The sequence below is a fragment of the Phyllobates terribilis genome, unplaced genomic scaffold (assembly GCF_046119375.1).
Source record: "Phyllobates terribilis strain yellow unplaced genomic scaffold, ASM4611937v1 Scaffold_1__5_contigs__length_1240528914, whole genome shotgun sequence".
Classification (NCBI taxonomy): domain Eukaryota; kingdom Metazoa; phylum Chordata; class Amphibia; order Anura; family Dendrobatidae; genus Phyllobates; species Phyllobates terribilis.
Genome location: NW_027362761.1, coordinates 305,555,681 through 305,574,021, shown reverse-complemented (window position 1 = coordinate 305,574,021; position 18,341 = coordinate 305,555,681). Strand labels below are relative to the sequence as shown.

Genomic DNA, 18,341 nt, shown 5'->3' with positions numbered 1-18,341 from the left:
ACAGTTAAGAGGAGACTTTGTGCAGCAGGCCTACATAGTAAAATAGCTGCTAGGAAACCACTGCTAAGGACAGGCAACAAGCAGAAGAGACTTGTTTGGGCTAAAGAACACAAGGAATGGACATTAGACCAGTGGAAATCGGTGCTTTGGTCTGATGAGTCCAAATTTGAGATCTTTGGTTCCAACCACCGTGTCTTTGTGCGAAGCAGAAAATGTGAACGGATGGACTCTACATGCCTGGTTCCCACCGTGAAGCATGAAGGAGGAGGTGTGATGGTGTGGGGGTGCTTTGCTGGTGACACTGTTGGGGATTTATTCAAAATTGAAGGCATACTGAACCAGCATGGCTACCACAGCATCTTGCAGCGGCATGCTATTCCATCCGGTTTGCGTTTAGTTGGATCATCATTTATTTTTCAACAGGACAATGACCCCAAACACACCTCCAGGCTGTGTAAGGGCTATTTGACCAAGACGGAGAGTGATGGGGTGCTACGCCAGATGACCTGGCCTCCACAGTCACCAGACCTGAACCCAATCGAGATGGTTTGGGGTGAGCTGGACCGCAGAGTGAAGGCAAAAGGGCCAACAAGTGCTAAGCATCTCTGGGAACTCCTTCAAGATTGTTGGAAGACCATTTCCGGTGACTACCTCTTGAAGCTCATCAAGAGAATGCCAAGAGTGTGCAAAGCAGTCATCAAAGCAAAAGGTGGCTACTTTTAAGAACCTAGAATATAAGACATATTTTCAGTTGTTTCACACTTTTTTGTTAACTATATAATTCCACATGTGTTAATTCATAGTTTTGATGCCTTCAGTGTGAATGTACAATTTTCATAGTCATGAAAATACAGAAAAATCTTTAAATGAGAAGGTGTGTCCAAACTTTTGGTCTGTACTATATATATATGTATATACACACATACATACACATACATACATACACACACACACATTGCTCAAAAAAATAAAGGGAACACTTAAACAACGGAATAACTCCAAGTAAATCAAACTTCTGAGAAATCAAACTGTCCACTTAGGAAGCAACACTGATTGACAATCAATTTCACATGCTGCTGTGCAAATGGAATAGACAATAGATGGAAATCATTGGCAATTATCAAGACACCCTCAATAAAAGAGTGATTCTGCAGGTGGGGACCACAGACCACATCTCAGTACCAATGCTTTCTGGCTGATGTTTTGGTCACTTTTGAATGTTGGTTGTGCTTTCACACTCATGGTAGCATGAGACGGACTCTACAACCCACAGAAGTTGCTCAGGTAGTGCAGCTCACCCAGGATGGCACATCAATGCGAGCTGTGGCAAGAAGGTTTGCTGTGTCTGTCAGCGTAGTGTCCAGAGGCTGGAGGTGCTACCAGGAGACAGGCCAGTACACCAGGAGAGATGGAGAGGGCCGTAGGAAGGCAACAACCCAGCAGCAGGACCGCTACCTCCACCTTTGTGCACGGAGGAACAGGAGGGGCACTGCCAGAGCCCTGCAAAATGACCTCCAGCAGGCCACAAATGTGCACGTGTCTGCACAAACTGTTAGAAACCGACTCCATGAGGGTGGTATGAGGGCCCAACACAGTGCAGGACGCTTTGCATTTGCCACAGACCACCAGGATTGGCAAAGTCGCCACTGGTGCCCTATGCTCTTCACAGATGAAAGCAGGTTCACACTGAGCACGTGACAGAGTCTGGAGACACCGTGGAGAGCAATCTGCTACCTGCAACATCCTTCAGCATGACCAGTTTGGCAGTGGGTCAGTAATGGTGTGGGGGATGGCATTTCTTTGGAGGGCCACACAGCCCTCCATGTGCTTGCCAGTGGTAGCCTGACTGCCATTAGGTACTGAGATGAGATCCTCAGACCCCTTGTGAGACCATATGCTGGTGCGGTTGGCCCTGGTTTCCTCTTAATGCAGGACAATGCCAGACCTCATGTGGCTGGAGTGTGTCAGCAGTTCCTGCAAGATGAAGACATTGAAGCTATGGACTGGCCCGCCCGTTCCCCAGACCTGAATCCGATTGAGCACATCATGTCTCGCTCCATCCACCAACGTCTTGTTGCACCTCAGACTGTCCAGGAGTTGGCGGATGCTTTAGTCCAGGTCTGGGAGGAGATCCCACAGGAGACCATCCGCAACCTCATCAGGAGCATGCCCAGGCGTTGTAGGGAGGTCATACAGGCACGTGGAGGCCGCACACAATACTGAGCCTCATTTTGACTTGTTTTAAGGACATTACATCAAAGTTGGATCAGCCTGTGGTGTGTTTTTCCACTTTAATTATGGGGGTGACTCCAAATCCAGGCCTCCATTGGTTAATAAATTTGATTTCCATTGAGGATTTTTGTGTGATTTTGTTGTCAGCACATTCAACTTTGTACAGAACAAAGTATTCAAGGAGAATATTTCATTCATTCAGATCTAGGATGGGTTATTTGAGTGTTCCCTTTATTACACACACACACACACACACACACACACACACACACACACACACACACACACACACACACACACACACTAGAAGTTTGGTATTGATGTAATCATACTAACCTGGAGAATCATGTTGACGGGTCATTTTAATCAATCAATGGAAGCCATAAATAATACCCCCACCAAGAGGAAAAAAAAAAAAAAAAAGGGGAGGAATTGTGTTTATTCACTGCATGTTTCTATCGCAGGGTAGGGAAGTCGCGCCATTTCAATTTTTGATTCACTTAGCCGAAAACCCAGAATCTGCGCTGCTAGCCATCCTCGGTGACACGGTCCACATCTCAGTATCACACGCAGCCACCACCATGTCTCCACACTGTGATCCTGAACGTCATCCTCCCCCATCTAGGCGATCACAGAAGGAGGGGAAGGAGTGACATCACACATACATTTACTGCAGTCAATGTGAACTAGTAGTCTCAGCAGCTGCTTCCCTATCATTTACAAGCTTTTCATAAATATGAAATCTTTTAAAATAAATTTCTACCATAAAAAGGGATCTTTAAAAAAAATAAAAAGTTAAATGATTTACATTTTTTCAATAGTTGAATTTTTTTTTTTTGGATGACACATTCCCTTTAAAAGCAAGAAAGTGTTAAGCAGATTATTGGCATCACTCTTCAGTTCTTACACAGAAAATCAGCAAAAACACAGAAAAGTATAATATAAACTTTATTTTCTTTATTTTTGTTTATAAACTGGTTGTAATTCCAGATTTCCAGATCAATAAAACAAAACCCCCAAAAAAAGAAACAAAGAAAGGTGGGTTGGCAGTTGAAGAATTTCTGCAGCATCTCCTACTGGTTCAGGAGCGCATGGGGAATACTCCATAAGGACACTCACTCAAGGCATGAAAGCAAACCATACAGCAAGGCAGAGATGCAAATTGGAAAAATATACTGTTCATTAATGATGCATAAAAACTAAGCTATTAAAAATATTTTATGTATTAGTTAACTTTTGACACTTACCATAGCAGATCGATGCAAAGAACCAAGCCAATGTAAGAAACGATGTATATTAAAGTTATACACCAAAGGCTTCTTAATAGTACATTGTGCGGCTAAGTGTCACAGTAGGTATGGCTCCAGAACAGGCCGCATTTTTTTGATAACCCTAATTAAATTGATTAAATCGCTACTGAGCAAGTGGATGACAAATGAAGCTCCCCATCGGCAAGTGACCCATCATGACCCGATCACAGATCAGTGCTGCAGCCTGGACTCCAACTCATATGGCCAAATGTGAAACTAAATCTAACCAAAATTAAAGATTAGCTTATGTGTAGCTACACTAAATTCAACTGTGTAAATGGCAGAATAAGGCTGCAATTTTTTGAATTTGCATACATACCGTAAGCATAAAAAAATGCAAAAAAAAAAAAAAAATTAGAAAGCCACATCCACAATCCTAACAAGGCAAATGGAAACAACAGCAAAAAATTCTGAAGCCTAGAGACTGTACCGTTTTGTTACTTGACAGATACAAATAGAGTTTTAAAAGGTTTACACCCCTGATGCATTGTGAGGAAAGAAATCACAGGCTCCAAAATAACTACGGCTCCAATACCCTGCAGAAAACACCGGTCAGAAAAGAAGGTTTTCCGTCTCCAACATTATCTGAGCACACACAGTACCATCATAAAATTCAAGTATAAAAAAAAAGAAAAAAAACATACCATAGAACTTCAAAGCATGAAATTATTATTGTACCTGAAATGAAAGGATGCACCAAGCAACTATAATTCATGCATATTTCCTGTACTTCAGAATCGGGTGATATAGAAATGTCCTATAAACTAATTTAAAGCAGAATTGCACAGCCGGTGTCCGGGATGTGGCCTAGTACCGCTAATATCTCATCCTCCATACATATAGAATTCTTTCATATGTTCCTGAAGCCACATGACCACAGGTAGTCACAACTATTTTAAATAGGATGGAAAAACTGAGTTGACACCAAGTAAGTCTTCATTTCTGCTGCTAACAGTCAGGACCTGGGACCATTGTGCAAGCGCACCAATTCAACTCAAGCAATACATAAAAGACAGACGGGTGAAGAGAATCCTGGCCGTCATCAGCACCAGAGAAGAACTACATTGGAGTCGAGGTTCTCTGATGAGCTGCTCATCAAGCACTTGCCACTATGACTTACTGGCCAATATGCCATCTTCTCAAAACTGAAAATGCAAACACAAAGTACCATCCTAAATCACAGAATCTTGAACATATTAGCACATCCAGATGCGATATCTGATTTTCCTATGAACAAAAAGGCACCAAAAAGCAAGAGGGAGAAATAAAAAACAAACACCCTTAACCATGTAAACTAAAGTGTGACACTTTACCATTTTAAACCGTTGCAAAGGTGGTCTTACACCTTATAACTGTCCAACGGCTATTCTTGCTGACTCCCAACTTAGCCAAGTATGCATGTATTATCAATGGGGAGAGAGCAGTAAGCCACTGCCACAACTACTCTGAAAGCAACTTCTCTTCAGTGAGTAAAGGATTGGGCATTTTTACATCCAAATGCCCAATTCTTTTTTACTCCTTGACATCAAGGGAGAGTCCGGACACCCCTGTACACATTAAGCAGCCAGTCTTGCAGCAATCCGTTCGGCAGATGCTCATTACCATTAAAGCCATCTTCAGCACCATCAGGCTTCATTCATACAGATGCAGGAGTTGTACGTGAGCATTTTATGCTAAAAACCACAAATCCAATCTCATCAGTAAAACCATTACCCTGCTTTCCGCTGACCGGTTTCAATTCTGTTCTAGGCTTAAAATATTCAGCGGTGTGAATGAAGCTTTATTCCTTTAATTAAAAAGGATAGTCACTAGCGGCACTGCTGTCAGCTAGCGGACAGAAAAGAGGATGACGGTGGCCATAATTAACTGCTTTTGGAGAAACATTAAAGATTTTGCACACCAAGGAGTTACAACCTCCTAAAATTGGCAGGACAATGGGCTAAAGGCAATTATTAGCGAGTCACTTCATGGTATAAAAATCATGAAAAAATAAAAACAAACATACACTAAAACAATAGGCTTGCAAATCAAATATTCCCCATTGTGTGCATAGCAGACAGACATAGCTCATAGTCACCGCCATAGAGTACTCGGATGAAGCTGAAGTGAACATTAGATCTCCTGCTACCACACACAGCACACGCACATAGATTTGGCAGGAGATGAATTTTGAGAGCTGGAACCCATTGTCTTGTTGGACATAAAAATATTTAGAGTATGCAGAAATGGTACCCTGGAAAACTCCATGCAAAACTCTAGGCTTTGTGTCCATAGTTCCATAGCTCATCCAGGTGAGAAATCGTCATTTAGCAGCACTTGCATTCTACTCCTGTTCTCCTTAATGCATGTAATCGATGTCTAAAACCATTTAGGAGCAAAAGCGTTATAGTTCTGATATTTTATAGGCTGCGGCTCCGTATCCATTTACCATGTAAACATGAAAATGTCAGGCAATGATCGGCTGCTTGTACAGGGCCACTTATCTCCTTTATAGGAGACTTTCTGCTTCATTGTCAAAAGATTCTGAAAAATTACCAGGGAAAAAAGAAAAACCAAAATAACAAAAGCAAAACAGAAAAAAAAAAGTAAAACAAAGACGATTGGCATGCGGCCTTCTATAGCCGGCACAAGCAGAAGAGTGTGGGGATAAACACTCCAAAGGCCACCAGTATTGGAAACATGAGGCTGCTGTTGTCTGAGGCATAAGGGTTAGGAGTGCGAGGACCAGACTGCACACTTTTCTTGGTGTTCTTCCTTGTACTAGGACTTTCCTCCTCTTCATCTTCCTCCTCCTCCTCTTTTTTTTCTAGCCCAGGATGAGGCTCCAGCTTTGGAACGTCTAAGAACATAAAAAAAAAAACACACATTAATTTACATGATCAAAGAGTAGGTCAATATTCACTTTTGTCATTTTTATGCCTTTCTGCAAAAACAAAGAGAAAAAAATCCAATCCCAAGAGAAGATTTTGCACACTTGCTTCTGTTGGCCGCCTAAGACCTATTTTATCCTATAAAATAAACTAACCACAATTTAACCCCAATAAAGAACCAGTTTCAGATGTGTGACTGGGTTACACTGAAATACTCAATAAAATAAGAGCAAAGACTGACTTGCCCCTTTTGACTTGGTGACAGGTCCTCTTTAAATATAGGAGCCATAATAAATATTGGGAATATATAGTTTTATAATTAATCAACCAATGACATGCTCGAGCACCTAAATAGAAGTGTGGCAATGTATACTGTTCAAAGTGAAAATAAATTGATTATACTAGCACATCTCAAATCATACGATAGCACTAGATCTGGAGTTTGCATAATAGCCATCACAAATGCAACCTCCTAAACAGAGGATTGTATTATACATATTAGCGCTTTGGCTAATGTAGACCTGTCCCCATACTATGCGGCCATTAAACAGGGCAGCAGGTCTGACAACAGGTACGCTCAGTAAAAAGCAACTTATTTCTAAGATACACAGTGGGACAGACATTATGGACTTAAGCTCATCTAGCCTCTTTGCAATCTATTTTTTTCCATGTTCAGTGACAACTCTGCCGTAAAGAAACCGGTCATCAGGGTTCTGCATAGTAAACTAAAAGGTATGTGCATAATGGTATACTGATTTAATACATAATTTCAGAGAAGAAATCCGCAGCCTGGTTGTTTTAAAATCATTAGAAGTTTTGGTGGCGGGACTGTCCCAGTAGGAGCAGGACTGCCACGGACCCTTGGCTGTGCCACGTCTGCACGGTTGTCTTTATCCTCTTAGTTAAATTTCGGGCCTGTGCCGCCCTAGCCGAACACACAGCACTTGTGCAGATTGATCTTGCAGTGGGCTTCAGTAAAATCACACCGGTAGCGACGCATGCACAGATTGAAATCTCGGCTCGTCATTGAGCCAAGATCTTAAATCCGTACATGCGTCGTCACCGGTGCCATTTTCCTGAAGACTGCCATGAGCTCAATCCACACAAGAGCCGCCCGTGGCTAGGCACAATTTAAATAAGGAAGAATATAAAAGGCACCAAAGGCGGCCGAGGGGCCACGGCAGAGCCAAAGACAATATCCACAGTCCCGCCCCAAAGCACAGAGACCAAAACTTCTAATGAGGATTTTAAAATAACCAGGCTGTGGATTTCTTCCCTGAAAGTATGTATTAAATCAGTATACCTGCGCCATTATGCACATACCTTTAGTTTAATATGCAGAACCCTGATAACAAGCTCTTTTTATAGAGGTGGTCAACCCTTGAAATTTTTTTTCCTTAAAGAAACCATCTAGAATGCTGTAACATAAAACTAATGAATTCTCACCTTACTTTTACCCTGCTGCTCTTACATCCTGTTTGGTGTGACTACTGCAGCCAATCACTGGCCACAGATGTGTTCAATATTTCAGAGCTGTGGCCAGTGATTGTCTGCAGCCATGTGGACTGAACAAGAAGCCCAGTGCCCTTGCCAGCCTTGGAAGAGGAACGGATTGAAATTGTAAAAGTAAGTGCACTCCATGCTTTTGCAGTTTTGTTTTTTTTTTTTGCAAAAAAAAAACAAAAAACAAAACACTTTTTCAATACTAGAAAGTAAATGAGATTTCTAAACTCATTCTCAAGCTGTATTTTTTTTCCCCTTGCGTTTTTTTGAGCTGCTGGGCACTTTTTGAAATCTGTAGCACATCAACTCTCTGCGTTTTTTCATCAATAGAAATAAAAAAAAAATGCAAGTAAAAAATGAGTCAAGACACGCATTTTACGCAACATTTTTCATACAGCAAGAAAGTTTTATGTAAACATACCCTAAGGGGAGTACATTTTATAGGATTCTGTACGGCTTGTTTATTTCTTCATTTAAAAAAATAACAAAAATCAGAGTAGGACAAGTCAATCCCTTTTCGGAGTAAACTACTGCAGACTGGTAGTTACAGTATCTGACAATACCATTGTATTTTGTTGTAAGCCCATATATCCTGATAGACAGAAAGGCTGTGATTCATCAAGACCAGTGTGAACAGCGCTCTTTTTGAGGGGATGTGTTGGAATGAGACGCTCATGATTCTTTAAAGAGGTATTCCCATCTCCAAGATCCAATCCCAATATGTAGTTGGTGTAATAATAATATTAGCAAAAACCTACAATACGAAATGTAGTATAGCATTTTTGATTCGTCATCTCTCTTTCCTTATGTGCAGGCATTGCAGGACCATAAGTATCCATGGTTACGTCCACTGATAAAGTGACAGTTAGCTAGCTGCTAGTGGTCGTAACCGTGGATACCTAAGGTCCTGTATTGCCTGCACATGAGGTAAATGGCATAGCGAATGAAAAATACTATACTACATTTCTAATTGGAGGTATTTGCTAATATTATTATTACACCTACTACATATTGAAATAGGATCTTGGAGATGGGAATATCCTTTTAAGACGTGCCCACTTCTTAAAAAGACTGTCAGCACAGAATGACTGTTCAAACCAAGTGCAGGCGCTCTGAGTTCACAGCGTGGCCAATCATTTATATACACACCTTCCCACAAGCTTTGTTTCCATCTACAGTGGCTTGTGAAAGTATACTTTGGGTCATTGTCTTGTTGGAAGATGAACCTCCGAAAGAGTCTCAAATCACTGAGACAAACAGGTTTTGCTCAAGAATATCCCTGTATTTTGCAACATCCATCTTCCCCTCAACTCGGACCATTTTACCTGTCCCTGCTGACGAAAAACATCCTCACAACATGATGCTGCCACCAAGTTTCACTTTGGGGATGGTGTTCTTGGGGTGATAAGCTGTGTTGGATTGGCACCAGACATAGCGTTTACGTTGGTGGCCAAAAAGTTCAATGTTGGTCTCATTTCACTACAGCACCATCTGCCATACATTTGGAGAGTTTTCTGCATGTCTTTTGGCAAACTCAAGAAGAGCCTTACAATTTTTGCGTGTAAGTAAAGGCTTTTTTTCTGCCCTCTCTTTCATAAAGGCAACCTATATTGAGTGTAAGGCTTATTGTGGCCGTATGGACAGATACTCCAGTCGCTGCTTGGGGACTCTGCAGCTCCTTCAGGGCTACCTTTTGTTTATGTGATGCCTCTCTGATTAATGCCCTCCTGGCCCGAGCTGAGAGTTTTGATGGGTGGCCCTCTCTTGGGAGGTTTGTTGTGGTACCATGTTCTTTCCATTTGATGATAATGGAGCCCCGGGGGATCAGCACACGTGACCGCCGGCAGCAGCAGGAGCCACACTGTGGCTACAGTGTGCGTGCTATTAAGGAGAGTGAATGGTCACGCACACAGTCCCGGGGGGTTTTATCTGAATTACATCACTCTGATATTTAAATGGCAACCCCAAAATCAGTGCTCAATGTAGAGCACAGGATAAATGGCAACATTTTACATAACATTTTGGATCATAATAAAAACAAGTCCCCACTTAGGTCCGTCATCTGTTAACAGAAATATAGGGGGCTTCCAAGTTACTAGTAGCACAAAGGCTCTGGAAAAGCAAAATGGCCCTTGTCCCACAAACAAAATTCAGCAAATTCTGTGCTCCTAAATATAAATGCCCCCCTCCCTTCTGAGCCCCAGTGTGCTTAAAAAACAGTTAGTGTCCACATGTTTGGCATTTCTATAGCGATGAAAGCCTGCCTAAGTTATGGGTGCATGTCTCCAGAAGCACGAGCTGGGCATAATATACTGGTCATTACAACAGCAGTTTACAATTTTCACTCAACAGCATCCACTGCTGCTTGTTTCTGGAAAACGCCCATGTAGTCAAAATCCTCACCACACCTGTAGATAAATTCCCAAATGGGTAAAATTTCCAAAATGGGGTTAACTGAGGGGGGATTCTGCTCTTCTAACACTTAGGGTCTCTGTATAAGGAGTACTATTCTAGGAAAATCTGTGCTCCAGGAGGCAAATAGCGCTCCGTCCCTAACCGTGTGGCTAAGCAGTACTGTACAGCCACATATGGGGTATTTCTACATTCAGCAAAAATTGTGTGACAAATTTTGGTGCCATTTTTACCCATTTCCCAGTGTGAAAATGTAAAATCTGGGTCTAAAACAAAACTTTGGTGGTAAAAATTTAATTATTCTTTCTTCACCGCCCAGTGGTGTAAAATTCTGTGAGGTACATGTGGTGTCAACATGCTCACTACACCCCTAGATGAATTCATTGAGAGGTGTAGTTAGTAAAATGACCACATATGGGGTATTTGCGTGCTCAGGAGAAATTGCACAACAACTTTTGGGGTCCATTTCTCCTGTTACCCTTGTGAAAATAAAAAAATTGGGTCTAAAAGATCATTTTTGCGAAAAAAAAATAAAGTTTTTTTTATTTTCATGGCTCTACGTTATAAACTTTTGTGAAACACTTAGGGGTTCAAAGTGCACACATCTAGATAAGTTCCTTAAGGGGACTAGTTTCCAAAATTGGTCACTTGTGGGGGGTTTCCACCGTTTATGCACATCAGGGGCTCTCTAAACGTGACATGGCGTCCGCTCTCAATTCCAACGAGTTTTGCGTTGAAAAAGTCAAATGGCGCTCCTTCCCTTCCGAGCGCCCAATGGTTTTCCCCCACAAATGGGGTATCGGCTTACTCAGGAGAAATTACACAACAAATGGTATGGTGCAATTTCTCCTGTTACCCTTATGAAAATGCAAAATTTGGGGCTGAAAAAAAACATTTGTGGGAAAAATGTGAAAATTTTATTTTTACGGCTCAGTGTTATAAACTTCTGTGAAGCACCTGGGGGTTCAAGGTGCTCACCACACATCTAGATAAGTTCCTTAAGGTGTCTAGCTTCCAAAAATGGTCACTTGTGGGGGTTTCCACTGTTCAGGCACATCAGGGGCTCCCCAAACACAACATGGCGTCCACTAATTATTCAAGCAAATTTTACATTAAAAAAAAGTCAAACGGTGCTCCTTCCCTTCCGATTGCCCAAAATGTTTCCCCCACCAAATTTTGGGGTCCATTTTTTCCTGTTACCCTTGCGAAAATAAAAAAAAGTTGGGTCTGAAGTAACATTCTTGTGAAAAAGTTAAATGTTCATGGTTTTCTTCCACATTCCAAAAATTCTTGTGAAGCACCTGAAGGGTTAATAAATGTGGTTTTGAGCAACTTGAGGGGTGCAGTTTTTAGAATGGCGTCACTTTTGGATATTTTCTGTCATAAAGGCCCCTCAAAGTCACTTCAAATGTGATGTGGTCCCTAAAAAAATGGTTTTCTATTAATTATTTTGTATGACGAACTCTCTGATTTAAGGGCATGAAAATTCAAAGTTTGAAAATTTTAGCCAAATTTTAGATTTTTTTCACAAATTAACGCAAGTCCTATCAAATAAATTTTACCACTATCATGAAGTACATGATCCGTTGAAGCGTTCCAGAGTTATTACCACAGAGTGACAGTGGTCAGAATTGTAAAAATTGGCCTGGTCATTAACGTGCAAACAGCCTTTGGGGGTAAAGAGGTTAAACAGGTGGTAATGTAACAAAATAGGTAAAAAGCCAAGGGGCGTGAATACTTTTGCAAGCTACTGTATCTCCACCCTTTCTGTGGCTCTATGAAGCCAGAGCTGTTCATCAAAGGGGGGAGCATGGAGATGGAGAGAAAACAAGCAGATGGAAAGGTGTGTATATAGATGATTGGCTGCTGTGATGCACTGAGCGTCTGTACTTGGTTTGAACAGTCATTCTGTGCTGACAGAGTCCCTTTAATGAATCCGGTGCATCTAGACAGTGATGGGTCCCTCCGTGCTCCTCACCACTATCTTATGCCAGTCAGTGACTAGAGGAAGATTTCTGGTGTAAGGAATGCCACAGCTCATCATGAGTTAGACTAGCTGAGGCATCACACCTTCGTCCCACTCATTTTGGTGTGAAAAAGATAAGTCGCAACATTTTTTTGTGCAACAATTTTGCGACTTTACAAAGCAATTCACTCCAGAATCCTGGAATAATCTCTTTGATGAATCCAGCCTTCATGCTCAAAAGCACAGTTGGCAGAGTGTCAGGTTTTGCTGTTTTTCTTATCACTCTGTGGTATTTTCCCAATTACTGTCCTGCGTTGCAATGTGCGTAGGACGACAGTCAAGACTACAGCAACCTGACAACTGTTCAGATAGACTGTAAAGATAGTCATGTGCAAATCTGTGAGATCGCAAACAATATTTAATCATGAAATGATAGCAAGGTATGCAAGCCGTCCTCATGACTCACCGTCTACTGTTCCTTTCATAAGGTATAGAGCACACACTTTGGGATTATCATAATATCCCTGAGAAGAAAAAAAAAAAAAAGGTAAAAATTCTGTAATCATTATAAACACAGCTATTTTCCTGACAATACGTACCCCCCCAAAAAATGAGAATTACTAATTTATTTTTTAATTTATTTAAGGTAACATCTTGAAAACATTAATCCCCTTGAACATATTGTCCATTAGAGGATATGCACGTGTCCCAATATTTTTCCACCGTTTTTTAGAATCTTAACTAATGCCTTCACGTGCCTCCAGCTATTTTTTCTTAACCTCTTCTATGTCCTGAAAAAGCTTTCCCTTTAGGTTTTTCCTTCATTCTTGGGAATAAGAAGAGGTCTCAGGTGGCTAAGTTGGGCGAGTAAAGGGGTGAGAAACAGTTGTCATGTCATTTGTTAATGCCGTGTGGGCAAGCGCATTGTCATGATGAAGCAGCCAGTCCCCCGATCGCCACAATTCAGGTCGTTTTTTGGGGGTACCCCCTCAGATATATTTATAGCCATACGTAGTATTTATAGCCATGAAACCCACCCTGCATATCATCTAATGGACAGCATTTGGAAGAGTATTAATGTTTTAATGATGCATCTTGAATAAAACATTTTATATAATTAACTTTTTTTGGGGGGGTGGGGGGTACCCCCTCATATATAGTATTTATAGATTTATAGCTATGAAACCACCCTGCAATAAAATACCTGAGCAGAGTGGCCACAAAAGTCATGGCTACAACACAATCTAATCATGCTGTAGGCTGCATAACATAAACATAGCCATCACTGTTCATACATTGTAGCTAGAATGTGTTTATGCTGCCAAAATAAAATAAAAAGTGTAAATGCAGCCGAATACCTAGAAGTAGGGACGTTACCTTTACAAACTCCACATTGAGCTTCCCTGTAAATGTGGACACTTCTCCTTGGACAGTGAGTTTTCCTTTCTTGATAACGACGGGAATGATCTCATCATGTGCTGTGCTGTGTCCTACACGGTCAAATATATCTAGATCTTTCACTACATTATGTCCATTGACACGTACATCAAATACCTGAAGAAAGCAGAAATATGAGCCGTCAGTGTCACTCACCTGCACAGGTGACATGCCATCTGCTCGAATCTGATGGGACACGAGCCGTCCCGGCTCAAATGGGAGGGGACTGCAGGGAACACGACACCCTTACCTTCTGCTGTGACTGCGCAAAGTACACCTCTGCAAACTTTAGCACTAGGACGTATTCCCCTTCTTCTCTGATCGGAATCTCATATCCAAAGCTGTCTTCATTATATCTTTCTGTCTGGTACAGGATCTGGTCCTCCGGGACAGAGCGTAGAATTGGCAGCTTCAATCCATAGTCCGATGCTGGTTTTGGAAAGAGGGAATAATAATTTAAAAAAAAAAAAAAAAGACATGTGGGAATTCAGTGATGGCCAAAGGATAGGTCATAGGCAAATTCAGGATTATTAAAGTTATGTAGTGGTTACTGGACACTGCCATAAAGATCACAAAGTCCTGTCCAGTTAGCAGCCTAAAGCTCGCATGACAGCCGGGCCTGTACATGCAAATGTCCAGGGAGGAACACGGCTGTACTCTACCGAAAGAGGAAAGGGTCGTCACAAGCGCACAATGTATGGCAGCGACTCTGAACTCCACGTCCAAATGTTGTAACCTATTATAGGAAGCTCAAAGGGCGCTGGTGGTGATCATACACGACACAGCGCCTGACGATCACAGACAGCGGCAGGTGGCATCCCTGAGAGCCAGGGTTACAGGGCCCTATGGTGATGTCATGTACAGCAGGGCATGTGTGCAGACCACGTCTCTGATCTATCACCTTACAGCGTGCGCACAGCTGATATATCTGTGTGGTGTGTGCAGACCACGTCTCTGATCTATCACCTTACAGTGTGGGCACAGCTGGTATATCTGTGTGGTGTGTGCAGACCACGTCTCTGATCTATCACCTTACAGCGTGCGCACAGCTGGTATACGTGTGATGTGTCCAGGCCCCCCAGCAGCAGACAGGCCCCACGTGTCTCCATTACTCAGTGTACACAGGACTGATCTATCACCTTACAGTGTGGGCACAGCTGGTATACATGCATGATGTGTCTGGGGTCCCCAGCAGCAGACAGGTCCTACAGGTCTCCATTACTCTTTATACACGGGACTGAGCACCCTACAGTGCGGGCACAGCTGGTATACATGTATGATGTGTCCGGGGTCCCTAGCAGCAGACAGGCCCCACGTGTCTCCAGGGCTCTGGGTACACAGGACTGATCTATCACCTTACAGTGTGGGCACAGCTAGTATATCTGTGTGGTGTGTGCAGACCACGTCTCTGATCTACCACCTTACAGCGTGGGCACAGCTGGTATATCTGTGTGGTGTGTGCAGACCACGTCCCTGATCTACCACCCTATAGCGTGGGCACAGCTGGTATATCTGTGTGGTGTGTGCAGACCACGTCCCTGATCTATCACCCTACAGTGTGGGCACAGCTGGTATATCCGTGTGGGGAGTAGACAGGCCCCACACGTCCACAGTGCCCCGTGTAGACAGGACTGTCACCTGCCTCCCCGGCCGTAGCCCATGCACTCACCTCTACCCACTCTGCCCTCCAGCGGGTCCTTCCGGTAGTGGATGCCGTGCACGTCCACATGGGCCTCGCCCCCAGCATTGACAGCCCAAATAACCTTGTCACCCAGGCCGGCTTCTACTACCGCCAGCAGGGCGAGTATAGCGACCAGCAGAGCGGCCACTGGGCCCCGGACTGTTACACCAGGCATGTCCGTGTCGGCAGAGGCCAGCGGCCGGCAGTGGAGCGCACAGGGACCCGAGTTCCGGCCGGGCTCTGTCCTGATGGCAGCGCTTCCCCTTACCGAGCCCCCGCGGCCGCCCCGCACTTCGCCGCTGCTGGCAGCCCGCACATTTCATTCACTCTCACCAAAGGGTCACTCGAACTTGCTCAGCTCTTCCGTGAGCCAATCCCGGGGGCTTCCCCTTGGCACCGGCCGGGAAAAGCATATGATTGGCGGAGAAAAGGAGTAGAAGTACGTGCTGGAAGTGATAAATAGAGCAATGCACCAATATCCAGTGAACACTGGGCACCGGGGCGGGGCCTCGAGGACAGGGTTTGTCTGACGCGTAGAAACCGGTTGGTCCGGTTGTATGAGGCGGAAGTGAGTCGTGCTTCCGGGTGTAGGCGCCGTGACTAGAGGTGCAGGTGCCGGTTAAGGGACCGATTTAAAGGGACGTTACATCATGGAGTTTTACTGAGCGGGAGGCAACAAAATGTGACTGTAACAGCAAGTCGTGTTCGCGCAATGCCGTCAGCCAATCAGTGAGCTCCAGCGCTTCCACCCGCCAGGCATGCTGGGACGAGCTCGCGGACGTGATGCTGGCTGTCAGCAAGCTGGTCTCTATGGTAACGGCTCAGTGTGTAAACACACGTGTCATTCACCTGGCATCGCTCCTGTGTACTAAGAGTGTGGTGGCCTCTGGGCTGTGGGCACAGGAGAGACTAGCCTGGGGACTCCTGTGACGATTCTACCTATATGGTTCCTGCCATTACCTATTACAAGCGCTAAAATCTAGCAGCACATGCCCAAGGCTGCAATATCTGGGTGCAGCTGCCGCTGGATACCGATTAAGGCCACGGTCACACATTCAGTATTAGGTCAGTATTTTACATCAGTATTTGTAAGTCAAAACCAGGAGTGGGTGATAAATACAGAAGTGGTGACGTGTTTCTATTATACTTTTCCTCTGATTGTTCCACTCCTGGTTTTGGCTTATAAATACTGATGTAAAATACTGACCAAATACTGAATGTGTGACCCCGGCCATCACCTGCGGGCACCAAGGAGTGTGTGAGATTTCAGTAACGCCTATTTAGTCCTGAAGGCGGCCATGACTTTCAGTGGCATGTGACACCACAGCCAAAATTGTATCTGCCAATTATTATCCTCTTCTAATGACACTTCTTAGGGGTTGGGATCAGAGATGAGCAAATGGATCCATAAGTAATCAAATGTGCTACAAATCCAATCCTAACCCAAACAGCAGCCACCACAGCCACCACACTGTCACTTGGAGGGCAGGGAAAAGATTAAATAAAATCCATTCTAGTCACCTGACATGTTATGCCACCTTCATCACAGCTCAACGATCCTCCCTGCTTCCTTCATTGCTCAGGATCATTTTACTGTGATCCAACTCTCTAGCATGACAGAATCTTATCACAGGTGCGGAGAAGATGGAGAACTTCTCCATTGTCTGTGTCTTCGTAAATCGAACTGCACTCGGATGACATGTTTTACACAGACCCAATGACTTGTGTCGTCGCCACATAATGTGAGACGTTATGCCTTTTCCAAATTAATTTGCAAGATTCAAATATGTGCACGGAAGAACCACGACTGATACATTGAGCATCAGGGTAGATCTGTCTTTTATTATACAATCGGTCACTTATATAGCTTACTAATAGTCATACATGGTAACAATATAATTGGCTCAGCTTAACTCTACATATGTGCTGACATTAGCATACATACATCTCATTGTCTACACCCAGCTTTTGGACTTTAGGAATATCTCACTTTCTACTTTCTGTTTTCTCTAAGTCTTTAGACAAAGACATTCCAAAGACTTGTTATCTCACACACATACCAGCTCAAACTCTATTCTGGTAAACCGAAGATACATGTACAAAAATCAAAATGGAGTCAGGATACATTAAGTATAAATCCTGCTTTCACAATTCCCTTCTCTTGTGGCAGTAGGCAGCTATTCCAGCCGAAGTGCCCGTCTACAGACTCCCCCAGATACATTCTCCTCCCCTAATAGAAGAATCCGGTCTTCCTACACTGCTTCACCGGATTCTCCGGATCGGTCTGTCTGTCACGCCATTGGATGGACACACATACACACACTCAAGCCACAACAAGCAAGGAAATTATAAGGGTGCCACATTCATGTGCTGGTCAGAGTTGGCATCCAACAGTTTGTCATTGTAGATATCATTTATCCAGTCCACATTTTTATTTGCTGTAACGATGGGGAATAACGATTCAAGTCCTGCTACTGCTTGATCTCTGCCTTTGAACCCGTCTGGTACTCCTCTTGGAATCTCAATAGAGTCAATGTACATGTGAGGGTCGAAAGAAGTAGGAATGCTGGTGTCACCCTTGTGTCTCCGATTTTCTGTTGCATATTTGTGGAGCTTGTCTGTATTTGGAGTCACAATCTGGAGTGGTATCAGGAATTTACCAATAGCACAAGAGCTCTCCCATCCCACTGGCAGTACTGGATAAAAGTCACCATTTCCACACACCCACAAGTCAGCCCTAACTACCGTCTGATTTTAGAGGGCCTCGTACCAAGTTAGTGGTGGTGGTAGGACTTCAGTAGGAGGAACCTAAATGCTTTAGATCAATGGTACATGTTAAATTCTGGAAACAAGTGTACTTCCCACGCCCACTGGCCTTTACGTTTTTAGGGATTATAAGGGGATACAACTGCTGGAGCAGATTACACTCT

General features: G+C 43.4%; 1 protein-coding gene across 1 annotated transcript; it reads right to left on the bottom strand.

Annotated features, from left to right (window-relative positions):
- Positions 1-3,163: 3,163 nt before the first annotated feature.
- On the bottom strand, positions 3,164-15,861 carry MLEC (malectin). The gene is made up of 5 exons (XM_073673542.1): positions 15,400-15,861; positions 13,981-14,159; positions 13,671-13,847; positions 12,760-12,817; positions 3,164-6,381 (listed from the first exon to the last, which is right to left on the bottom strand). The coding sequence occupies exons 1-5, from the start codon at positions 15,584-15,586 to the stop codon at positions 6,158-6,160; spliced, it is 825 nt and encodes a 274-aa protein (XP_073529643.1). The 5' UTR covers positions 15,587-15,861; the 3' UTR covers positions 3,164-6,157.
- Between the last annotated feature and the right edge of the window lie 2,480 nt (positions 15,862-18,341).